This window comes from Orcinus orca, chromosome 3 (genome assembly GCF_937001465.1).
Source record: "Orcinus orca chromosome 3, mOrcOrc1.1, whole genome shotgun sequence".
Classification (NCBI taxonomy): Eukaryota; Metazoa; Chordata; class Mammalia; order Artiodactyla; family Delphinidae; genus Orcinus; species Orcinus orca.
Genome location: NC_064561.1, coordinates 149,170,511 through 149,196,999, shown reverse-complemented (window position 1 = coordinate 149,196,999; position 26,489 = coordinate 149,170,511). Strand labels below are relative to the sequence as shown.

Here is a 26,489-nt window from a genome sequence, read left to right as displayed (position 1 = left end):
CTGCATGGCAACATACTCAAATTAAAAATAGCATTCTGTTATTTTTAGGGAAGGAACAGCGTGGTTATTTGAGAGAAACCAGAAGTCTTTGCCAAATAGAATAATTCCCTTTTTGTTTGTAGGACTATTTGTACATTAAGGCCGCCTAAACTGCTAGGTGTTTTGAGTTTTTTTTTTTTTTTTTTTTTTTGAGGTACGCAGGCCTCTCACCGCTGTGGCCTCTCCCGTTGCGGAGCACAGGCTCCGGACATGCAGGCTCAGCGGCCATGGCTCACGGGCCCAGCCGCTCCGCAGCATGTGGGATCTTCCCAGACCGGGGCACGAACCCGTGTCCCCTGCATTGGCAGGCGGACTCTCAACCACTGCGCCACCAGGGAAGCCCCAAGGTGTTTTTGAGTTCTTATGTCTGCCTTTTGTAGACTTCACAGCTCTTTTCTTGTTCTCTCATGACACGTCACTATTGGCAGGGTACCTGCCTCTGAGAGCCCTCAGCCTTATCTTCAGATTTTTTTAAAGTGTTCTGAAAAGCCAGATTATCCAGTGTGATAAAATTGTGTATAAAGTAAAAGCCAATAACTACACTGAGCACATGGGAATTGTCCTTGTGAGTGAAAGCGCGGACTTCAAGATCTCTATATCAACTATGCATAAGACTTTTTTTGTTTGTTTAACTTCTGGTTCTTGACTGTTTCCTAGATAATTATTTTTTACCTCTAAAAGATGAGGGTCCTATTTATTCCGTAATATAACCACACTTTCATTACCACATTGAAAAGCATGAAAAGTAATTTCAGTCAGTATTCATATTTTCTCAATTTTTTCTTTTCTTTTCTTTTTTTTTTTTTTTAACAGTTGCTTTGTTCAAATGGTGATCCGAACAGGGTCCGTGTCTTGTATTTGCTTGCTTGTCTCTTAGGTCTCTTTTGGTCTGTATGTTCCTCTCCTCTGTTTTCTTTTTAATTTATTTGTTGAAGAATTTAGTTCTGTAGAATTTCTCACATTCTATCTAGGTTTAGCTTATTGAATTCCCTTGGTATTATTTAACCAGTTTCTCTGTCGCTTGTATTTTCTGTAACATTTAGCTAGAGCTAGAGGCTTGATCAGACCCAGGTTTGCTTTTTTTGGCAAGTGTACTTCATAGGTGATGCTGTGTACTATCTGTTGCAGCACATCAAGAAGATTCATCAGTGAGTTTAGATGCTGTCAGTGTGATCCATCTATTGTGAAGTTCTCATCAGTTTTTCACTCAAACGCTGTAGCAGTCATTTGATGATCATTAAGTAAATCCGTGATTTTATCAGGGGCTTTAAAATGGTGACATTCTATCATTTTATCTTCATTTATTAGTTAGAATTTTTCTATTAAAAAATCTTTCCCTGTATTATGTCATCCCTTGGTATCCATGGGAAATTGGTTCCAGGACTTCCTGTGGATACCAAAATCTGCAGATGCTCAAGTCCTTTATATAAAGTGGTGTAGTATGTGCACATAACCTCCACACATCCTCCTGTACACTTTAAATCGTCTTAGGTTACTCATAATGCCTAATACAATCAAGTTTTGCTTTTCAGAACTTTCTGGGATCTTTTTAATATTTTTGATCTGTGGTTGGTTGAATCCGTGGATACGGAGGGCCAACTGTATTTAGTCTCTCTGAGATTGTACTGGAAGGGTGGGTAGATGTTTGATTATTTTCCATTATTTACTAGTTTTGCTAATCAGCTGGTTTTCTTATGTATACATTTTCTACTTCTGCTCTAACAGATGATCACAAACTTACTGCCTTCATATAACACAAATTTATTATTTTACACTTACGGAGGCCAAAGTCTGAAATGGTTCTCACTTCCAGAGGCTCTAGGGGAGAATCTGTGCCCTTGCCTTTTCCAGCCTCTGGGGACTGCCTGCACTCCTTGGCTCATGACCTCTGCCTCTGCCTTCCAGTCCAGCAGCATAGCACCTTCAAATTATTCTTTGACTCTGACTCTTCTGCTCCCTTCTTCCACATTTAAGGACCCATGTGATTACATTGGGCCCACCCAAATAATCCAGGATATTCTCCCTGTTTCAAGGTCAGCTGATTAACAACCTTAATTCCATCTGCTACCTTAATTCTCCTTTGCCATGTATTGGATTCTGAGGATTAGGACATGGATATATTTGGGAGACCATGATTCTGCCTATCACACCTTACTTCCTCCAGAGTTGACCAATAAAACTTTTAGAAAATATTTATTTATTTATTTATTTTTTTGCGGTATGCGGGCCTCTCACTGCTGTGGCCTCTCCCGTTGCGGAGCACAGGCTCCGGACGCGCAGGCCCAGCAGCCGTGGCTCACGGGCCCAGCCGCTCCGTGGCATGTGGAATCTTCCCGGACCGGGGCACGAACCCGTGTCCCCTGCATCAGCAGGCAGACTCTCAACCACTGCGCCACCAGGGAGGCCCAGGAAATATTTATTTTTTGGATTTTGAAATATTTATTATTATCCTGAACTCATGGATTTTAACATCTTTAGATGTGTTTTACTACATTGCAATTAATTATCTTTTTGATGCTCAAATTGGCTCATATTTGGCCAGCGGAAGCCCTTTGAGGTTGGATCCTAAATCCTTTTGATACGACTTCATTTGTCTTTGGTAGAACCTAGATAATTTGAGGTTGTCAGATAAGTGAACTCCAGATTAGTTTATGTGGTTTAATTTTGCACATTAATTCAAGATATTTGCCAGCTTTCAATTATTTTCCTCCCTCTTCTTTTAAGTAGAGAGCAAGATTCAGCATATATTTGCCTTTGGCCTACTGTCAATTATTACTGCTTAAACAGTGTGGGATCTAAGACTGTATGTCCAAATGCAACTATTTTAGGTTGATTTAGTCTCTCTAAGGTCTCAATACATTACTCTGTAGAGATAATTTGATTTATCTTTTTATTATATATACTCAGAGTTTAGATTGCTAGAGTGGGTTTTCTAAACTTTAGTAAAACTTATATAGAAGCAGACGCTCTTCATTAAAAAAAATATCTGTTTGTGTCCATATATTGAGTAAAACAACAGAAGAAACTAGTCTACTTTAGCTAAGTCTGGTCTGAACCATATATAAATAATTTAACTCTGTGTTATACAGGTTCTTTTGTGTTGCAGGCAACACAATCACATCATGTTATATTTTGTGATGAGGGTTTATTTTTATTTTATGGATTCTTGGGAAGTATGGGAGCCCAGGAAACCCTTCATCTACTTCTTGGAAAAGTGGGATGTTATTCTGGATTTCATAGCCATGACTCCTCTGCATGTCCACTACTGATGTTTCTACTGTTGTGGCTGCTGACCTCCCTTTGATTATCTCATGGCTGTGTTTATGAATAGCTGCTGCACCCTTCTACTCTCTTTGTCCTTTTTGGTGGGTCTTGCATCCAAACTCCCTTTGAGAGAACCTGATTGGGTTGGATAGTCATTGGCCAACATGGAGTGTCCTCAGGCAGAGTTCCTGTATAAGTCATCTCATGGGCTGCTGGTTTTCCTTAGGTCTGGCCTGTAGACTGTTATCTCTGACCCAGCTGCCCACCCCTGGTCTAATCAGTTGTGGCCAAGAATGGAAGGTCTTAAGATACAACACTTGGAAATCTATGAGGAATTGCCTATGGCCAAATTGCCAAGAAAAGGACTTTGGGTGTGGCAGGCCATCAAAGTGTCTAGTGTAGGATTGTTTTTCAAAATAGTTAATTACTTCTGTCTTCCTTAAAGGTAAAGACCAGGAGACCATAAACCTGAGAGGGTTAGTTAGATGAGTGGGGTTAGCCTGTTGAGTGGCCTTTCAACGTATTTTTCCCTAAGAATAAGCTAAGCTAGTTACAGGCCTTGAAGAGAGCCATTTGGTTAAATAAAATATTTGGGTTTTCAGGAGAGTGGATATAAAAATTTCTAGTCATCTTATCAAAAAAAGTAAAAAAATTATGAGTATGAATCAGGAACATCATTTTGAACAGCAGCCTGTATGTGCAGTATATTTTGAACAGACTGCCCATTTCTGCTTTCTGAACGGTATTATTAAAACACTGACTTTTGGTGGTGTTATTTACCAAATTTTTTTTTTTTTGTCTTTGTTGTAGGAATTCCATATAAGCAACTGACTATTGGGGTCCCCAAAGAGATTTTCCAAAATGAGAAGCGAGTGGCATTGTCTCCTGCTGGCGTTCAGGCCTTGGTCAAGCAGGGTTTTAATATTGTTGTGGAGTCGGGTGCTGGCGAAGCTTCCAAGTTCTCAGATGATCACTACAGAGCAGCAGGTGCCCAGATCCAAGGGGCGAAGGAAGTGCTGGCTTCTGATTTGGTGGTCAAAGTAATTATTCCTTTCCCCCTTCCATTTATGGCATGCTGACTTTTCTAAATCTTCTTGTAGAAAGATTAAATTACCTCTTCTATGCTTATAGTTTTCCATACTTTCAAATGATGCTTTTTTTATCAAAGAAATGGTTGCATGTTGTGAATATTCTTCATGTTCCAGTAGAACTTTTATCAGGCAATGTGACCTATATTTAACCATGAGAAAAGAAGAAGTGATCTTCCTTTTTACATTTGCTATGTGGAAGTGCCCTTCTTATTGCCTAGGGAAAATTTGCAGTGCATGGTTCCTATATGTCCACAATACCCTCAGGTGAGTGTTTAACTGCTTCTAGAATGGAAAGGAGGCATGGAACTCCTCCTGGGACCGAATGTAGAATGATCTTCTGATACCTTGAAGGAATAGTGATTTAACTGACGTAGGTACTATTTCTAGAGAGGGAGGACTATTCTGGAAAAAGCAATGTTACAAATAAAAAAGCAATTTTACAAATAAAATCTTAAGTAAAAAATCATGTAGAGAAAAGAGAGACTGTATCTGAACGTTAACTTAAATCCTAAGCCTTCTGTAACCAAGGCAAGTAAGGAAGTATGGATTAAATAAGCATGATTATCTGGTTAAAATAAGCTGCTTACTTTTTCAGGATAGACCCGCTTTTTTCCTACATTAATTTCTCAGGGGAACTCAATCACGTCGTTTTTTTTACATACAGTCCACTGAATAACTTGATAGGGTCTTAAATCATGTTTTTTGCAGAGACACAAAACTTTTCTTCTATAGAAAATTAATAACAATATGATATGGAGATAAATAGTAATTCAGTTTAAGTTTTTAAGTGTTTAGGTATACTGATACTTGGTAATGTAACTTGGTATAATAAAAGAGCTTAGAGAAAATAGAAAAATGAGTATAACCCATTGTAATGTATGTTATAGGGACCAAAACCTTTTGAGATGTCCCACAAAAAAGGATTAGTAGGGTGCACATAAGTTTTAGAAACGCTCTGTGTTCCTTTTAGGGATTCACAATGCGTATGAGCATGTTAAATGCACTGAGAAATCCTATAATATAAAAACTTAAGTAACCTTATACTCGTACTAATAAACTACTTGATCTTAGGGTCTCTTTTTTGAGTCAAGTCTATTAATATCCTGAGGAACTAGAGACCCAAAAGCACCTTCAGGGAAATATGTTCTAGTGGCTTAACTCGCTCAGATGTCAACAGTCTCAGCTGAGCATTTGATAGGGGCCAGGAGAATTAATTCAAAGTTGTCCTCTAATTTTTATTAAATCTATATTATAGATTCTCACTGAGGAAAAATAGACCTTGTCAGAGAGTCTTAATTAAAGTCCAGAACCTAAAATCGCATGCATCACCAGATCAACAACTGAAATGGGAATAACAGATAAAGGTGTCTCATAGGTAAATTGAGATGAAATGCTGTGAAATGACAGTATTGACCCAGTGTTTGTGTTTCTGTTTCCTTTTAAAACATAAGTCTCAGAGTTGTTTTTCTTTTTCTGTGCTTACTAGCCTAAAAGCACTATTGCTGCAAATTGGGAGCTAATGAAATTATATACTTTAAGATTGATTTTAAACAGGGATGTGAAACACATTTTAAAACACCTTTTTAAATGGAATTTTAAAAAAGTTGGCTTGAAAAAGTGGACGTTTGAAACTTTCAAGCATGTGCAGTGTGTGTTCATTGACTGATACTTAACAGAATATATTGTAGCTTTTTGCTTAAACCCAATTCAGTAAGGCTACTAGTTTGAGTTGTGTTCATCTATAAATATTCTTCTGGAATTTTAAGGTGACATGAATTGATACATATTACCATGGATATTTTAGTTTATGTTGTTCTTAACTTCTCACTACTCCAAATGTTTGTGCTTGCCAAAATTAACAAGAGTTGATTCTTTGAACACACAACAAAAACTTCCTGCCTGTTTATTCTAATATGTCTTAATTTTACCAGAGTAATAGATTTTGGGAGAACAGGTTTGTTGTAGAACCTACATATTTTTTTACTGCTCTACCTGTCATTATCAAACCTGTCCCAACACTATTTCCAGGTATGTGTGCTCCTTACTCAGGACGAGGTCATAGGTTCAGTGAGATGATCGGTGGCATAGATCTTTGTGTGCTTTATTTTGTTTAGGAATTGAGTCAGAAATTTATTGCTGAGAGATTACTTCTGGAGTGTTATTTCAATCATGGCATATTATTTTAATTGTTTTGTTTACTTAAAACTATTATAAAGGCATTTACATTTTTAATTGGTGATGACTTTTTTCTTAGGTGCGAGCCCCTATGCTTAACCCAACGTTAGGTGTTCATGAAGCTGACCTTTTAAAAACATCGGGAACACTGATTAGTTTTATTTACCCAACCCAAAATCCAGACTTGCTAAATAAACTTTCCAAGAGGAAAACTACAGTTCTGGCGATGGACCAGGTTCCAAGAGTCACAATTGCTCAGGGATACGATGCGCTAAGCTCCATGGCCAACATTGCTGGGTAGGTTGATTCTTTTCCATTCCAGCCGAACAAAAGCACAATGGTACTATAGAAACACTCTCACTGTAGCTCTTCTCTCTCACAGTGATTTTACTTGTAATGATTGTGGGAGATTGCAGCCTTCTGAGAGTGCACTTAAATTATTTTTAAGACTTGTATTGTTTCACTGTCATCAGTGGGAAATGGCTCTTCACTTTGCATGCTATTGTACACTACTTTTTAATATTCATGGGGAGAAGGGAAGTAGTATTTCCTTCCACCAAAGGAAATGACTTTTTTTTTAATGAAATGCAATATCTTAATATCTGTTTTCATGAAAAACTATGGTAAGTAAACCATAGTGTTAGTAATTTCTAATTGTCCAAAAACCTTAATATAGTAAACTCATATTTTACTGAAGTCGATAGCAAGGGTAGTGATAACAATTTAGAACAAATGATTTAAAATTCACATAGATCTAGTACTGCTTTTTAGACTGTTAGTCATAAAGGATGAGAAAGGGAAAGGGTGCAATGTAGAAAGTCTTATTTTTAGTTTACTAATTATAAGGCTTCTGAGTCTATGCTAAGAAAGTACTTCTGACTTCCGAATACATAATGTCCCAAATTTTGTTCTTTGGAATTTATTTGTACTTTAACAGGGATACACTGTATTTCATGTGTGTGTGTATATATGTGTATATTTTTGTATATATTAGGTTGAAATTACTGTTTTTTCCCTCAGTTTTATTACAGTATGACTGACATAGAACATTGTATAAGTTTAAGGTGTAAACAATGATTTGCTATATATATATATATAGTGAAATTATTACCACAATAAGTTTAGTTAACATAAATTGCTGTTGTCATAGGGTCAGAAATGGTTGGATATTAGCAGTTTCATATGGTTCAATCTAATATTTACATATTGGTAGATTTACCATTTTAATTAGCTTTTACATAGGTAAATTTATAAAATATTTAATGAATAGGGAAAATGTGTGCGCTTGAGGAAGTTTCATCTTGTGTCAAAACCCATATTGATAACTGAGGGCTAACTATGGCCAAGATGGCAATAAACTTCATTCGCCCACCAGCACTAATTCATTCCCCATTGATTGCCTGGACCACTGTGTATAAAAGAATTCCAAGGCCCAATCAACTCAGAGGAATGTGGCTCTGACTGAGTAACCATGCCTGCCACGGGGCAGGGATAGGAATAACTATGTGAGTACAGTGTATTGCTGACTCTGCCTGGAGAGTGGGAAAAATCTGGAAGTCAGATGATGCTTATGAAATCAGCTCATTTAAGAAGCCTGTTGAATTAGATTTTAAGCATGAAAACTATTAGTAGTGACAACTTGCTGATATGAATGAGGCACCGACAAATGAAAATGTTTAAAAAATAAAATGGCACATGAAAAAAGACTAACCTGAATAGACTCTTAAAGCTAACACATGAACTGAAAGTTTTCTTAGGTTTCATATCTTAGATGTAGCATATCAAATGTGCCACAGATTCCACTTTGGGTTTCAACTTGTTCACATTTGATATAAATGAGATGCAGTAAACAAAAAGGACAAGTTAACAACACATTTTGTTGTCCTTATGTAATATGGCAAATGGTTGGTTTGAAGATATTTCTTGTGATGTGAATTAATACTAAGGGACAAAATAAACTTTTGTCATATTTCTTTAGTTTCTGGAAGAGTTATGCAATATGGGACTTAAACTTTTATATAGGAAATGTACAACGTAAAGTTTTAAGGGTGCTGTTGATTTTTGTCATGTGAAATGCACATGTGTGAAAGGTTATCGCCACCAGTAACTCTAGATCAGTGGTTTTCTGCTGCAGAATCTTTTGAGCAAATGAAATATGAAGCAGTATAAACAAATCCAATAAGAACAGAGTGGTCTTCATTGAATTGAGGGATGGAAGGGTGTGTAGAAACATTCTCTCCCTGTTCTCCATCCCAGCCACAATGGCCCCAGAGTTGGCTGAAATTTGAACTTTTGGGGATCCAGGGACACAGTTTAAAGAATCACTGCCTTATGTCCTGAGCTGGTATATGCAAAAGGCATAGTTTGAGATGAATCACCTAGTATATTTACCCATACAATGTGTGATAAATCATTATCTAACTCACACACACAGCTGTACTACCGTGAAGACACCCTCCTTCTAGTTCCCTGATGTTCATTCTGACCCTTTTTGCTTTCATCAAAAACAGGCCCACTAATTTAAAAAAAAAAAAAATGTCATGAAAAACCTAGGGGTGAAACAGGAATAAAGACACAGACTTACTAGAGAATGGACTTGAGGCTGTGGGGAGGGGGAAGGGTAAACTGTGACAAAGCGATAAAGAGGCATGGACATATATACACTACCAAACGTAGGGCAGTTAGCTAGTGGGAAGCAGCCGCATAGCACAGGGAGATCAGCTCGGTGCTTTGTGACCGCCTGGAGGGGTGGGATAGGGAGGGTGGGAGGGAGGGAGACGCAAGCGGGAAGAGATATGGGAATATATGTGTATATATAACTGATTCATTTTGTTGTGAAGCTGAAACTAACATACCATTGTAAAGCAATTATACTCCAATAAAGATGTTAAGAAAAAAAACAAACAAACAAAAAAAACAAAAAAAACAGGCCCACTTTTATCACCTTTTCCCACTATCAACGTTTTCTTGTACATTTCCTGTGTAATCAGTCTCGTTTTTTTTTCCAGTATAACAACTGAATCTTAAAACGTTAATTCCAAAATTAATTCCTTATAGTGGCCTTTGAATCTTTATCATGTTTTCTTTCTGAAAATTTCTATCACTTGGATTCAAAACTAACAAATAATGTAATCATTAAAATATTTTTCTGCTCTAATATGATTTAACTTAAAGTAATAGTGGTAACTGTTCCATGCTTTTGCATTAATTATTATATCAAGTATTATTTTACAAGAATATGACCAGGGAAAGGTTTTTTTGTCAACTAGCAGGTGGATCTTATCATTATAATATTTGCATTATGATATTAATCTTTGTATCATAATGTTAAGGTAGACTGTGTGTTACTGAGAGTGTGCAAAAGTGCCTTTTAAGTATAAAATAATATGAAATTAATGTAATAGGAAATGAAATTAGTGTAATAAAAATATCCTATTAAAGAAAAGGTGGTATAAATTACTAGTTTTTGATACATAGAGCATTTCTTTGGCTAAAAACATATTTACCAAGCACTTACTGTAACAGGTTTTATGATAAGGGCTTTACCTGCATTATCTCATTTAGTCCTCACAACACTAAGACTCTTTTTGTTCCCATTTTAAAGATGAGAAAACCAAGGATTAGAGAACTAAAGAAATTTGCCCAAGGTCACAAGCTAGTTAGTGATAGAACTTGGACTTGAACTGAGGTCACTCTGTCTCAAAATCCCATGGTTTCAACCATTAGAGATCAAGGGAAGTGTTTTTTGCTGAGAGGTTGGAATTTTATTATGTACAAGCATATAGCCAATCCATTTTTTTTAATTTGAAAGATTTTTTTCCTCTATTATATAAAGACTACACAGTCAAGAAGGAAAATTTGAACAATAAAGTAAAACAGAAAGTTTGAAGTATCTGTAGTCCCAGCTGCCAAAGAAAACCATTGTTAGCATTTTCTTGTCTTCCCTTCATTTTTTTTTATCCCAACTGAGCTTCTGTAGTGCTCATTAGAAAGAGGTCAGAGAGCGTCACGGGTAAGAGTGTGCCTCTGTAGGCAACATGCCAGGGTCAGACGTCTGGCTCTGCCATTTACTAGCTGAGAGACCTCAGTCAAGTCTCTTCACCTCTGTGTGTCTGTTTCCTCACCTATAAAATGAAGATAATAGTTATACTTATCCATAGGATTGTTGTGAAGATTAGGAGTAAGCATATATACAGCACTTAGAACTGTTTTTGACAGATAGTAGTCACTATAAAAATGTTAACTATTATTCTTATTCTTTAATAATTTCTCCTATATAAACTTAAGTTCTTTAATTTTATAGAATTATTTATCCATTTATTTTTCTATTTTCTTAAGCTACAAGGCTGTTGTACTAGCAGCAAATCATTTTGGACGTTTTTTTACTGGTCAGATCACAGCTGCTGGAAAAGTTCCTCCAGCTAAGGTAGGTAAAACTTTAATATTTCTTCATACTATGAATTAGGCAAGGGTATTATAGTTTTTAAATAGTTATTTAAAATTTTTTTGTTTGCAAATTATGATGTTCATGTCATATACAAATATATGGCAGAGCCTCAAAGCTACTTAAGGTTACTTGAAAACAATGAATTTTGACATTTCTGGAAGTTCAATTTTTTTTTCCTGTTTTTCACTTTCTAACTTGAATTCTTAAAGGGATTTTGGATGACTTGTTTATTAGTAATTGTTTAAAAAGCCTCGTGATACATTCAGCAAATTCTCAGCTTCCCAATGATTGTGACACATGGGCTCAGGAAAGACTTGGTTTTCTCACTTTTTGCCAAATTTTGGGTCCAGAGGACAGGAAATAGTAGGTGGTATAATCAGGGTGTTTGGCAGGGGGAAAGGGTGCGGTTTCTTTAATCTATATTGAGAGCAGAGAAGAGCAGTTGATGAGAGGTGGTGGTGGCTAGGTGAAAGAATCGACTATGCTGTGACCCTTCGAGGCCACGGACCCTAAATAATAGTGTAAGCCTTTCAGCAGAGTATAGGAAACAGGACCTTAAACGTTGTCATCTATCTGCAGAGTATACTCTGTAGGGTGCAGGTTTACTTGGTGCTTCCTGCTCTTAATTACTTTGTTATATCAACCCAGAGCTCTCACACAAAATAAATCTCCTAGAAAAAATGAAAAAAAGATAATAGCAGCTTTGAGAAATCTAGTTATACATGGCTTTAAAAACAGACCAGGTGAAGACGGTGGCACGTGGTTCAAGTGGAGGCCAGAAAACTTAACAAGAGAGTATGAGCAAACAGCACAGAGGTGTGATACGTAAAGTGATTACATCTGACTTCTTTCTCGGGATCGTAAGAAAAGGTCTGACCCTCATGGTGGCCAGAAGTTGGCTGCTGTTCTTAGACTGGCTGAATGCTTTGATGCACAAATCCACTACTCAGTTTTGGTTAGAATCTGTCTGGAAGGTGAGAGGAAAGCTGTTAATATAAGGGATTAAAAAGTGAAACGGAAGACAAGAGGTGTAAAGGAAGGAGAATCAGTCAGCTTTTAGAAGGTGGAAAATTGACTCTCTTTACTGAAAATTTAAATTGCAGCTTAAGGGATTTTAGTTACATGTCAGAAAAACTTCCCTGATATTGAAGAATTGGACAATGGATGGACTTATCAAGGTAGATTGCTTAGGGACTTCCCTGGCAGTCCAAGGGTTAAGACTCCGTGCTTCCACTGCAGGGGGCGTGGGTTCGATCCCTGGTTGGGGAACTAAGATCCTGCATGCTGTGCAGCACAGCCAAAAAAAAAAAAAAAAAGTAGCTTGCATAATATTTTATTGGGGTTTCCTTTAAACATGGAGTGTTCTTACATGTCTAGAATGAGCTAAAATCAATCGGTTGATGGCTTCTGATGTGCCAGGCACTGTTCTAGTAGCTGGAGATACGGCATGAACAAGGCAAAAAAATCCCTGCCACAGAAATTTACACATAGTAGGGACCACAGCGAGGAGATAAATAAACCATCAAACACATATGGGATATCATTTTAGATATAAAAGAAAGGAACAGCATGATATGGGGGTGAGTCATAGGAGCAAGCTACTGTAGTTAGGGTGATGGGGAAGGCGCCTCTGACATTTGGTTGGGACCTAAAGGATGGGAAGAAAGAAAACGGGGTTCAGGATTCTAGGCCAAGGGAACAGCACACATAAAGGTGCCGTGATGGGAAAGAATTCAGTGCTTCTGGGAGAGTGAAGAAGGCCATTGGTCTTCGAGTGTGGTGAGCAAGGTGGAGAGTGATCTGATGATGTGGAGCCTTTCTTCTAGGTCATGTTACAGAGTTCAGAGCCTCTTTTTTTAAAAAAATTATTTATTTATTTATTTATTTATTTATGGCTGTGTTGGGTCTTCATTGCTGTGCGCGGGCTTTTCTCTAGTTGTGGCAAGCGGGGGCTACTCTTCATTGCGGTGCGCAGGCTTCTCATTGTGGTGGCTTCTCTTGTTGCAGAGCACCGGCTCTAGGCGCATGGGCTTCAGTAGTTGTGGCACGTGAGGTCCGTAGTTGTGGCTCACGGGCTCTAAAGCTCAGGCTCAGTAGTTGTGGTGCACGGGCTTAGTTGCTCCGCGGCACATAGGATCTTCCCGGACCAGGGCTCGAACCCGTGTCCCCTGCACTGGCAGGTGGATTCTTAACCACTGTGCCACCAGGGAAGTCCCAGATCCTCTTGCAGATGAGGGAATGTCTGATTTAGGATTGTTTAGGAAAAACTCCACTCTTGCTCCTGTGTCTCTCCTTAACTTTCATATAGAACACTTCACTTCTGATACTTCCAGTCACCAAATGTGTGGGGATTTTCCCCACACCAAGCAATTCTGTGACACCAGCTGGGTGCCCTACAATTTCACTTAATTCTGAAACTATCTGCATGGAGATAGCATCAGATCTCACAGGTTAAGGACTCAAGCCCACAGGACTGTCCCCACCCACTTTCAGATGCCAGTCACAAGTCTAGGTTGTCACCTGTGCTTCTGACAGGTTGGCCGTAAGTCAGAGGTTCCCACAACCCGCCTTGGGTTCAGTTAATTTGCTAGAGGTGCTCACAGAACTCAGGAAAACAATTTACTTCCTATTTACCAGTTTATTATGAAGGACTATGATAAAGGATGCAGATGAACATCCTGTTGAGAGAGATGACTAGGGAAAGGTACGTGGGATGGGGTGTGGGGCTTCCATGCCCTCTTTGGACACCATTCCTGGAAGCTTCCGGAACCTCCTGGAACCCTGTACTTTTGTGATTTTTATGGCGCTTCATAACGTAGGCATGATGGATCATTAACTCCATTTCCAGCCCCTCTTCCCTTTTTGAAGAATGGATTCTGTGTCTTAAATCATGGGGTCTTTTGTTATTTCTTTTCTTCTCTTTTTTTTTTTTTTGCGGTACGCGGGCCTCTCCCTGTTGTGGCCTCTCCCGTTGCGGAGCACAGGCTCCAGACGCGCAGGCTCAGCGGCCATTGCTCACGGGCCCAGCTGTTCTGCGGCATGTGGGATCTTCCTGGACCGGGGCACGAACCCGTGTCCCCTGGATCGGCAGGTGGACTCTCAACCACTGTGCCACCAGGGAAGCACCCTCATTGTAGTTTTGATTTGCATTTCTCTAATAATTAGTGATGTTGAGCATCTTTTCATGTGCCTGTTGGCCATCTGTATGTCTTCTTTGGAGAAATGTCTATTTAGATCTTCTGCCCATTTTTTAATTGGGTTGTTTGTTTGTTTGTTTGTTTTTTTTTTGCGGTACGTGGGCCTTTCACCGTTGTGGCCTCTCCCATTGCGGAGCACAGGCTCCGGACACGCAGGCTCCGTGGCCATGGCTCACGGGCCCAGCCGCTCCGCGGCATGTGGGATCTTCCCAGACCGGGGCATGAACCCGTGTCCCCTGCATCGGCAGGCGGATTCTCAACCACCAAGCCACCAGGGAAGCCCCTGCTGTTATTTCTTGATTCAGGATAACTTGGCCCAGTCCTATGACTTTTACTTATTTTCATTTCATTTGTTTTTTTTTTAGTGGTGGTGGGGCTTCAGTGTGTGGAGTGGGGATTGGTGCCTTGGAGCCCAGCAGCGTCTTGTTCCCTCTGGTCCCTCTTTGTCCCCTTTCTTGTAGACTCCCCAGAGAAAGCATTCCCATTAAGATCAATTCACATAATCTCTGAGACACTGCCCAGGGGTCACCAGAGCAGAGTTCCACTAGCCTAGTCTTCTTAAAGAGGCAGAAAAAGTGGGCGTGATGGGTGGGTGGGAATTTATAAACTTCTCAGTTTCTGTGGGTGGCTTTTTATTTTTTTTTTTGACTGCGAAGTATAATAGGTCTTTTCTCTGGAAGGTCCATTCCAGATGACATTGTTCTTAGTTTGTTTCTTAGAAGACGGAGAGACTCTTGTTTCTGAGGAATTCTATGATTTTCTTGGCTCTGATCTTCCTTGGTTAGGGAGATTAGTTACATTGCTTCGGATTTCAGGTGCAGTTCATTGAAAGTGGATCAAAATTAGATGGTTGGTCACCTGCTGTTCCTTTTAGAAGCTCAAAATAGGAGTAGGTGTTTCACCAAAGTTGTACCCGTCTTTGAAACTTATTTTGGTATTTTATGAACATAGAAAACCTTAAAATTTGAGAGGGGAGAGGGAGCTAGAATACTATAATATATAGTATTAGTAGAAGTAGCTTTGATAGTGTGGGAAAGAACCTGTCAGTCTTTAACATACGTAACACTGATGGTGCTGTATGTAGCTTTTACACTGAGATGCTGAGTGTCACACTAGTTTTAGTGAAGTTTTTGGCCTTTGCCATCAGCTTTAAAAAACTTTTTAAAACAGTGGTGGTCCGGGGGAATTCCCTGGTGGTCCAGGTTAAGAATCCGCCTTCCAAAAAAAAAAAAAAGAATCCACCTTCCAATGCAAGGGACTTGGGGGTTCGATCCCTGGTTGGGGAACTAAGATCCCACATGCCGTGGGGCAGCTAAGACCCCGCACGGCAACTACTGAGCCGGCGAGCCACATCTAGAGAACCCGTGTGCTGCAAATACGGAGCCTGCTCACCACAACTAGAGAGAAACCCCTGCGCTGCAACAAAGAGCCTGTGAGCCGCAACAAAAGGTTCCACATGCCGCAAGGAAGATCCCGTGTGCTGCAACTAAGAAAGAAAAAACCCGAAAAACAGCGGCGGTCCAGGTACAGAGTAGCCTATCCACACAGTACATTTATTCAGGGCTGATCATCGCCGCCAGCACCACCTGTTGTATTACTGCGTGCTGACTGTGTACCCGGCCCTGAGAGTTACTAGCGGATGATTTTACATAATCAGTTGATCATGAACTTTATTTAAAACATATGGGTTCTGCCTTCTTTCCTAGATTCTGATAGTCGGTGGCGGTGTGGCAGGGCTGGCCTCTGCAGGTGCAGCAAAGTCGATGGGTGCGATTGTTCGGGGATTTGACACAAGGTGAGGGCTTTACTAGCGACTGCTGTTAAGGTAAAAACGTTTTGTTTTAGGTGGATGTTATGCTTTCCTTTTGCAAATTGAAGTAGCACGCTGAAACTGCTCTGTAAGCTCTTTTCATTTAAAAATGTATCCATTTGTTCAAAGTTAACTCAAAGTGAAAATGTATTACTTAGTGGAAAAAAAAATTTAAGGTCTCAGGCCCAGTACAGCAGAAATAATTTTTAAAAGTTGCAAATGAACCGCTCACACTCAGTCTTGTATTTTCATGTAGATTAGCAATGGGACCAGAGTTCTCTGCATCCTGACTTTCTAACATGTTGCTCTACTGTGTTTTATTTCTGCTCAGAATGTGTTTAGTCACTAGGTAGGGCATGAACAAAGATGTTTGTGAGTGTGAAGAAGGGGAGTAGTATGGGAGACATCTTGGAGAGCAGACTGGGGTGGGGGGGTGAGGGATGTGCTCGGCATCCAACAGACGGAAGCAGATAAAGCTGATTGGGCAGCAGTAGAGCTGCCCGGTGAAAGTACTTGATTATGTTCATTGCATATTTCTTTAAAGCAGACGTATCATCATTTTCCTGGAATTTCTTTAAAGAGAAGTTCAATTAAAATTGTTCTTCATTTCAGAAGATACTAGCTTTTATTACGTGCTTATTGAGTATTGTTATCATTTATGTGTTCTAATACTTTTTTAAGGTTGAAACATGTAGTTAGTTATTATCAGTTGAAGTCAGTAGAGGAAAAATACCATTGCTAATCTTGAATATAGAATGATGAAAAAGAAATGCAACCATTCAAAGTTAAAAAGAATATGACATTTCAGAGTAAAGACTGTTCCAATAGAATATGGTTTACAGTGCTTACCGGGAGTTTAGAGGGGTGATGTGCTGATAAAATGCTGTCTTGCTGAAATGAGAAAAGGCATTTCTGAAGTAACCAGGACACAAGCCAGGGATAGCCACAGTTAAGCATGTCATTAGTCCTAGCTTTTAATTTTTAATGTTTGCAGATGTGAAGTTATTGAAGACCCCCCAAATCTGGCAAAAGTAGGTTGTTCAAGTTTTCATTGTAGTGGACAATACTATTAAAGTGGAAGTGTATATATTTGACTTGGAGATGATGTGAAACTCAGTGTTGAGTTAACTACTGAGAATTTATAAAAGTTATGTTGATGTCTTTGGTTTAGATTATGTAGAGAGTAGACAGCTAGAATATAGCTGTTGCTTAACTTCAATTTTATTTACAGTTTATTAAGATAAGTATACAGTGAAGAAAGATGTGGCTGATGTAATGCTTTTCTTATAATTATAGCTCATTAGTTAATCTAATCACTGTCTTGAGACTGGGGGTTAGTATCATGTTATAAATGTGAAATCTAAATATATTGGAAAACACACTTGATTATAAATTCTTGTTGGAAAACTGAATGGTGTTATTTTCAGTTAAACATCCTAAAAACTTAAGGACAACTCATTGCCTAGCGATATTTTATGGGTGTGATTTTCTAAATTCTTTCAGACAATAACTAGGAAATTCCACTCATTGCCTATTGTCTCTATTACAAAGTTTATAAAGTCTTTACTTTCCTTTTTTGGTGTGTATTCCAAAAAGCTTTATTTGCAAAAACAATTGGCCGGTCAAGAGCTTTAGTTTTCAGATACCTGTACTAAATGCTTACTCTCTTCCAGGCATTGTGCTCTATGCTTTATTTTATTTGTTCTTTATTGTAAGTATATGAAATAGGAATAAATAACCCTATTTTACATAATGTTAAAAGAAATATAAATCAGTTTAATAACTTATCCAGTTTACTTTCTTTCTGATTGTAAAAATGCTTATTCTCCCAATTCAGAAAAATATAAAAAAGTACAAAAAGTGAAAATAAAATACCCTACAACCCTGCTAGAGATATAACTATTAACATTTTACTATATATGTTCCCTTTTCTACACATTAATTAAAAATGTAATTTTACTAATAGTACTATTTAACTTACTTTTTTACTTTTTTTTAACTTAGCAGTAGGTCATGAAGCTCTTTACTTATCTGCAAACATATTTAATGGCTGCACAAGATTCATTGTATAGAAATACAGTGACTTGGGGCTTCCCTGGTGGCGCAGTGGTTAAGAGTCCGCCTGCCAGTGCAGGGGACACGGGTTTGATCCGTGTCCGGGAAGATCCCACATGCTGCAGAGCAACTAAGCCCATGAGCCACAACTACTGAGCCTGCACTCTAGAGCCCGCGAGCCACAACTACTGAGCCCACGTGCCACAACTACTGAAGCCAGCACGCTCTAGGGCCTGCATGCTGCAACTAGTGAGCCTGCGTGCTGCAACTACTGAAGCCCGCACGCCTGGAGCCTGTGCTCCGTAACAAGAGAAGCCATTGCAATGAGAAGCCCGCGCACTGCAATGAAGAGTGGCCCCCGCTCGCCACAACTAAGAGAAACCCCGCATGCAGCAATGAAGACCCAAGGCAGCCAAAAATAAATAAATAAATAAAAAAAATAGACATTTCTAAAACTTTTTAAACCTGTATCCCTTTGAGTAACACCAACTCAGATTGGCCTAAACTATAAGAAAATGTGTTGTCTCTCCGAAGTGAAAATCCATGGAAAGGACTCCCTTTTGACACTAGAGGCAGCCGCTGGTCAGTGCCATCCAGGACCAGGTTCCTTCTGTCTCTCCTCTCTGCTGTCCTCAGCTCTGGCTGGTCCCCGCTGTGGTCACAAGTTGACCTCTGCAGGCAATCTGGGATACAAGCTTCCTTGTACAAGTCAGCAGAAATGGAGAGAAGCTCTTGTTCATCCATGCCTTACCTTTTCTGCCCTGCCTTCATTATCCCACCTCTGTGTCTGCTCCCCGACCATGACAGTTGCCAGGGGACTGATGGGCTTAGTCCACTGTTTCCCAAACTTCCGTTAAGGCAAGAATTACCTACAGCTCTTGCTAAAAATAGAGCTCCTGGCCCCTCTGCTGGAGATTGTAATTCAGTGGGTCTCGGAATGGGCCTGGGAATTTGAATTTTTAACAAGTGCCTGGAGCGATTGTTGTCGTTAGGGAGGTTTGGGATTCACTGTAGTGGGATGGATGTTGGTGAGTTAAACACTGTCCGCCACAGAGCTGAGAGCTTTGTTGGCTCTGGTTTCCCAACTAGTGCACAGAACTTGGCTAGCATTTACTTATTTATTTTTAAACTGAATGTATTTTTACGTAAGTTAAATGTGTTGGCTCTTCACATTTTGCCATTTATGCCATTTATAGATCGCTTTTCTCAAACACAATTTAATGAGGACTAGGGGCAAAAATCACTTTGTAACAATATTTCTAAATAGTCGTTTATGTGGGAAAAGTCCCCATAAGTCAGAACATTTACAAGTGAAGACCTCAACTTGAGTGATTTGAATGATGTCAAATCTGAACGTAGGTCAGATCTCACATCATCAACAGTGGGACTACTGTCAAGAAACTCTACTAACTGATGACTGGAGTTGGCAGTAGTGAAATTCCTTTTGTAACTTAACTAAGTAAGAGTTGGAATTTCCTATAGTTTTTTTTTTTTTTTTTTCAGAAAAAGATATTATCATAAGGGTGTTACCTGCCTTTAGAAAAAAATTCAAACGGTCTGGTCAGAGACCTCAAAAGAAAGTTTCTACTTTTGAATACATAGAGCTTTCTTAAAAATGTGTATGTAACTGATGATCTTGATTTCTGTATTAAGGACCTGAAATGACCACTGCTTTCCCTTCAATAATCACCAGGGCCGCAGCTTTGGAGCAGTTCAAGTCTCTGGGTGCTGAGCCCTTAGAGGTGGACTTGAAGGAATCTGGTGAGGGCCAAGGAGGATATGCAAAGGAGATGTCCAAAGAGTTCATTGAGGCTGAAATGAAGCTATTTGCTCAGCAGTGCAAGGAGGTGGATATCCTTATCAGCACAGCACTTATTCCAGGTGTGTCATTATATCAGTGGTTATCGATAAAGCACTTTTACTAATGATACTTTAAAATGAGGGTGAATAATTGTTTAACGTTTGCATTTCTTTAAGTAAAGATTGATTTACTTTCTAGAAAATGAGAAAGCACACGAAAGGCAGAAAAGACAAAATCACTGTGGCCCCTGGACGAACACGGTCATTAATAATTTGTATATTTTCTTCCAGTCTTTCTTCTGTGTATTTTTATCTATGTTCATAGATCATATTCTGTGTACAGTATTACATTTGTAAGCAGTTTGCTTTGTTTACACCCTTGACAATTGTTTTTTAATTTATTTCTGTTCTCTTTGTTAAGATACTACATTTCTATTGTAGGAAATCCAAACAGCACTGAAAAATATGAAAGAAAAAGTACAGATTGGAAGTTCTACCAGAGTGACCATTATTAATATATATTTTAAAAAATTTATTTATTATTTTTAAAATTTTATTTATTTATCTTTGGCTGTGTTGGGTCTTCCTTGCTGCGCGTCGGCTTTCTCTAGCTGCCGCAAGCTGGGGCTACTCTTCGTTGTGGTATGTGGGCTTCTCATTGTGGTGGCTTCTCTTATTGTGGAATACGGGCTCTAGGCGCGCAGGCTTCAGTAGTTGTGACTTGTGGGCTCCAGAGCACAGGCTCAGTAGTTGTGTTGCACAGGCTTAGTTGCTCTGCAGCATGTGGGATCTTCCCGGACCAGGGCCCGAACCCGTGTCCCCTGCATTGGCAGGCAGATTCTTAACCACTGCACCACCAGGGAAGTCCCATTATTAATATTTTGATGATCTTTTTTTTTTTTTTTTTTGTATGCGGGCCTCTCACCGCTGTGGCCTCTCCCGTTGCGGAGCACAGGCTCCGGATGCACAGGCCCAGCGACCATGGCCCACGGGCCCAGCCGTTCCGCGGCATGCGGGATCCCCCCGGACGGGGGCACGAACCCGCGTCCCCCACATCAGCAGGTGGACCCTCCACCACTGCGCCACCAGGGAAGCCCTGATGATCATTTTTTTATACATGAGAAAGAGAGGGGGACTTTGTGTGTGTGTATATATATTTATGGAATTTCCCGTATATATTTTTTACTAAAGGTTATGATGCTTTGTTACTTTGTAATTACTTCCTTTGACTTGTTTGGTCTTTGCAATCAAATCATGAGCTCTTTGATGGCAGGAATTACTTTTTAGTCCTTTACAACATCCTCTTCTAAAGAATAGATGCTTGATGTCAAACCAGCCAGCATTTATTAATCAGTAATAAACAGTAAACAGTAGCTTGATCTAGCAAGATTTGGGAGTGAAGAAACTCTCTACCTTTTATATTCCTATCTCCTCTCCTGTCCTTTGCTTCTGTTAGTGAATAATGAATACCATGCTGACTCTAATTTTTTTCCCTTTCTAAAAGAAAGTGGGCCAGATAATGAGAACTTACAGGGTTCGTGTTACTTGTGTTCGATCCTCCTAAAGGAGCCTTGCTTTCTCTAGGGGACTGTGGAAAATTAGGAGAAGCTGCTTTGTCATGAGGTTCTGGGAAAGGAGAAGTCCTCTTCTGGCACCCCCTTCCCCCAATCTGGCTAATATACACCCAGGGGCAGGAAGCTGATTGGCAGCATATCTGTGAGCTTGTGGGGGAAAACGTGCCTTTCAGGCTCTTCTTTTTGTCCTCTGTTTACCCATGTGATACCCAGTGGGTGAGCTCTTCTCTCCAGACATCCCCATCCCACCGGAGCTGGCTAGATGAAGCAGACAGCGGGAGAGTGACATGGGCTCAGCCCCTGGAAGAATCTGTGTGTGTGTGTGGAAATGAGGCTGGGGTTGGTTACTGGAGGTGGGTGCAGATCAGACAAGGCAGGGGCCACAGGTGGTGTTTGAAATCTGCCAGCGACAGTAGGACTCATGGACAGGTGGTGGCAGGAGAGCACTTCAGGATTCATCCTTTCCTTTTGTGGCGGTGGCTTCTGGCTCAGCTGTTGCAGGTGGCTTTGAAGGAAGGATGGGGTGGCTTTTGCTGTAGCCACCGTTAGACCGTTGAAAGGTAGTTGCCTGTTGGGGAGATGAGCTGGGAACTGACTGGATGTAACAAGTGGCCAGTAGAGGGTGCTAAAGCATTTACTCATGCAGTAAATGGTGAAGCCCTGAAAGCCCTGAAGCTAGTAGTTTCAAATCATTCTCTTTATAAAGAACTGAGTAGAACCACAGACATAGAAAACAAACTTATGGTTACCAAAGGGGAAGAGGGTAGAGGGATAAATTAGGAGTTTAGGATTAACATATACGTACTACTGTATATAAAATAGATAACCAACAAGGACTTACTGTATAGCACAGGGAACTCTGCTCAGTATTTTGTAATAACCTATGAGGGAAAAAGTCTGAAAAAGAATATCTATATCTATATATCTATATATAAAAACTGAATCACTTTGCTCTACACCTGAAACGAACACAACATTGTAAATCAACTAAACTTCAATAAAAAAATAAAATAATAAAAAATAGAAAAAATAAAATATATGTCACTAGGTTAAAAAAAAGAACTGAGTATACTTTGGATATAGTATATAGAATTATTATTGATGGTAAATCTTAAAGTAAGTTATAGAACTCAAGACTTCTTGTATAAAACACATATGGACTTTTAGGACCTACCCCCCATAGTATCTTTTTTTTTTTGAACAGAAAAAGGGCATGTGAACAGTTGACTAAACTTTAACTTCTTATTTTTTGTAAGTAGTTTACAGTAAGTGTACCTTAGCTGCAGTTCAAATTATATGATAGTGATAAAGAGGACTTGTTGAAGGTTTACGAGTCTGTTCTGCTGAGCCTTTCCTGTTTTCAGTCTTTTCTGAAGCCATCTGGTCAAAGCACTTTAAACTTGCACAAAGTCCCTGACCAGTGGATTGACCCAGAGTTCACACTCACAAGGCTGGTCTGAAAAGCACCTTTCTGTTACTTTTTTGGTAAGCCCCCCAAAAGAGAAAAGCTAATTTGAATATAATAAGGAAGAAGATGATATTTCTAAAGATCTTACATATCCCTAGGGGACTGAAACTTGAAAACCTCTGAGCATTAAAAAAAAAAAAAAAAATTGAAAAGATTATATAAAGGTACACATGCCCTTTGAAAACCAGTGTCCTTGGCATTGTACCCTTACTGGTGTTGGTCCTGAGCCTTTGCATAAGTCACCTGATGGTGTGTCTTGCTCCTGAAAGACTCCTGGAGCAGAAGTTGTTCTAAAGTTTTCCTTGAGTGGATCCAAAGGGGATTAAGTTAAATGTCAGAAGTTCTCCAAGTGGCGGTTCCTTAGACCGAGATCCTCACGGCTGTACTGAAAACCTGGCGTGGATAAGAACGTTGAGAGAGGAACATGGGCAATGAGCTCGCTTCAGGTAGCAATCCTGTGGAGCTGGTAAATTTTCATTCCTCCTAGGCACACGTCAGTCAGTGGGCTTGGACACACAATAACGTTGTACTCATGAGGATCCTGGGTAAAATGAAACGTTTCTGTAGCTAGCTGCTTATTATGCTGCCTGGTGTCTTGTACCATTGTCTAGACCCCCTCAGTTGGGTTGGGTGATGGATGCAGGGCTAGCATTTCACTTAGTGCAGGTAACTTCAAGAGAGGGCCTAGCGGACAGTCTCATTTTGTGGTGCTGTGCCCACGAGGGAAAGCTCCCAACCTTCCTGTCCAGCTCTGTGACCTTTAGGGTTACCACTAAAAAGTTCGGCAGCCTCCCTCTCTGATAACGTTCAGGCTGTGCTCATAATCTTTTCCAGTAAACCTTTTGAGACACAGGAGATTTTTTCAGCATTCTTATTATTCTGAAACCCTCTTAGAGAGACTTTTCATAGACTTGGAAGGTTTAATCAGGAAGAAACTGAATCAGGTTGAAAATCTAATTCGTAAATTAGGGATTACGGGGTGGGGGTGTGAGGAGGAATCACAGTGGTTTAGCAGTGACTGTGTGTTAGGCAAATTTTGCCTAAATTCCTGTGAGAATTAGGAGTACTGTGGGGCACACGCTAAATCTACCCTGACAGAGACAACTTTCTCCATTTAGAACCTTTCCTGATGACGCCTAATTAAAAATCGTAAGCATCATAGGGTCATCTGGTTTTCCTGCTCTCCCCTTCTCCACCTCGGGCCCTGCCCTCATTTCGTAATGGAACCATAGCTACTGGAAAGCCTGGGGTTTTGTTTAGTCATGACAGTGACGTGGACCACTCAAGTTCCCAGCATCATTAGGTAAAGGCATCTAAAGTCCTCAGGATTGGATCACCTCCCCTCCCTCCCCACCCCACCCCACCCTTAGGTGCTCTACATTTTGCACCCTTTGGTCAGGTATTTCTTGCCTTTCAGTTTCTAGTCCCGATTGAGCTTTTGGATCTCATGTGAAACTCATGTCTTGCTCTCTGGGCCAGATTTCAGTCACGCTCGCTGCTATTATCTCCTCAAGGAGGCCAAGGACTTTCAGGCCTTGCATGTATTGTTCCTTCTCTTTGGAATGCTGTCCCTGCCCTTCCCTGCCTTTTTTTTTTTTTTAACATCTTTATTGGAGTATAATTGCTTTACAATGGTGTGTTAGTTTCTGCTTTATAACGAAGTGAATCAGTTATACATATGTTCCCATATCTCTTCCCTCTTGTGTCTCCCTCCCTCCCACCCTCCCTATCCCACCCCTCTAGGTGGTCACAAAGCACCGAGCTGATCTCCCTGTGCTATGTGGCTGCTTCTCACTAGCTATCTATTTTACATTTACTTATAGTATATATAAGTCCATGCCGCTCTCTCACTTTGTCCCAGCTTACCCTTCCCCCTCCCCGTGTCCTCAAGTCCATTCTCTAGTAGGTCTGTGTCTTTATTCCCTGCCTTTTGAAGTCCTACTGAGCTCAGTAGTTTCTCCAGAGTTCCTGCTGTCTCCTGCTCCGTAGTAAACCCTCTTTTTTCGGCATTCATAGCATTTGCCCGTGCCTCAAATTCCAGTAGTTCTCAGTCTCACTGCCCTTTAGTTGCCCTGTCTCATCTCTGCCACGAGGGTGCTTACCAGGGAGCCTTGTGTACAGCTGTGGCTCAGCAGATGTTCCTGAGCTAATGTGGGTTCCTTCCTTAGTTCTCAGTTGGTACAATCCCTTTTGTTTTTCTAGTGCTATCCAAGAAAGAACACTCTTGGATAGGAATACTGCAGAGGCTAGTTTAAGACTGGGAAGCTAGCTTTCTTAAATTTTCAAAAGTAGGACACTTGCCACGTTTGCAGTTTGAGGTGTTGAGCTAGGCCTCTCAGGAGATAGAATTAGGAAGTAGTGGGAAGGTCTGTTCAGGAGTTAGAAAGTGTCCTATCAGGCAGGAGGGAAGATATTCATTGCTTGATTATAAATTATGATCCCTTAGGCCATATATCCTTGGGCCTCTTTTTAGGTATGATCCAGATTAGGGTAACAGTCCTTTTTATTTTTATCTATATCAGATAGGGTCTGTAGTATACACCCATCAAAGGAGCTTTGTGGCAATTTTGCATGACTCTGGAGAATTGGGAGGGAGTGTTTTCCCTTGATATACAAGGGCCTTACACATGTGAGACCAAACCTGAGGGATCTCACAGTCTCCTGGAAAATCAACATTGGTTTTGCATTGGATGCTGCCTGTCTCTTTGAAGCCATCTTTCATATGAAGTAGAAATATAGTACAAAAGAGTAACTTTCCATAGTAATTTTTTTTTTTCTTTGCGGTACGTGGGCCTCTCACTGTTGTGGTCTCTCCTGTTGCGGAGCCCAGGCTCCGGACGCGCAGGCTCAGCGGCCATGGCTCACGGGCGCAGCCGCTCTGTGGCATGTGGGATCTTCCCGGACCGGGGCACATACCCGTGTCCCCTGCATCGGCAGGCGGACTCTCAACCACTGCGCCACCAGGGAAGCCCTCCATAGTAATTTTCACACTTGTTCTTTTAGGCAAGAGAATAATTGATATAGCAGTATACTCTTCGTTTGTGAAACTCCACAAAGATAAATATTGTTTTGATGACTACACAAGGTCTTTCTCTAAAGTAAAGCTTTATTTTTCAGATTGTTCTTTTCATTCTGTAAACATTGTGGTCTTACAGGACAGTGATAGTTCAGGGATTTTCAACTTTTTTTGAATTATTTAACTTTCTTTTGCTGACTAATCTGATTCATCTACCATCCTCTCTTCCTTTAAATGCATTGTATGATTGTATGGAATTTTGTAATATTTCTTGTACAGAGTTTCATTTGTTTTGAGAATTTGGAAGGACAGAGAAAAATACTTAAATGTTGCAACATCAAGGGTTGGTAACCACAGGCTGTCTATACACGTCTTGGTAGCTTTCAACAGAGGCAGGGCAACTTGTCCTTAAGAGGAAGATGCCAAAACTGTGGAGTTTTCCATCGTCATTTATCAATCTTGACTATTTAGAGTGTGTTTGAGCACATTTAGTGAGTGACTGGGCCAAATTTAACAAATGCCCTGGTAGGAAGATTTATGGCCCAGAATTATC

The 26,489-nt window shown here is 40.1% G+C and overlaps 1 protein-coding gene across 7 annotated transcripts in view; it reads left to right on the top strand.

The window, feature by feature from the left end:
• NNT (nicotinamide nucleotide transhydrogenase) overlaps positions 1-26,489 on the top strand; it is a 93,512-nt gene that overhangs the window by 9,036 nt on the left and 57,987 nt on the right. For 4 of the 7 annotated variants that reach the window (XM_033421162.2, XM_004265946.3, XM_033421160.2 and 1 more), the window contains exons 3-7: positions 4,114-4,343; positions 6,649-6,866; positions 10,908-10,995; positions 15,920-16,008; positions 19,772-19,959. In XM_033421162.2, the coding sequence (XP_033277053.1) occupies positions 4,114-4,343; positions 6,649-6,866; positions 10,908-10,995; positions 15,920-16,008; positions 19,772-19,959 (813 nt within the window). Of the gene's footprint in view, positions 1-4,113; positions 4,344-5,686; positions 5,770-6,648; positions 6,867-10,907; positions 10,996-15,919; positions 16,009-19,771; positions 19,960-26,489 lie in introns of those variants that run through there. The other 3 variants (XM_049708407.1, XM_033421165.2, XM_033421163.2) reach the window with 2 other exon arrangements.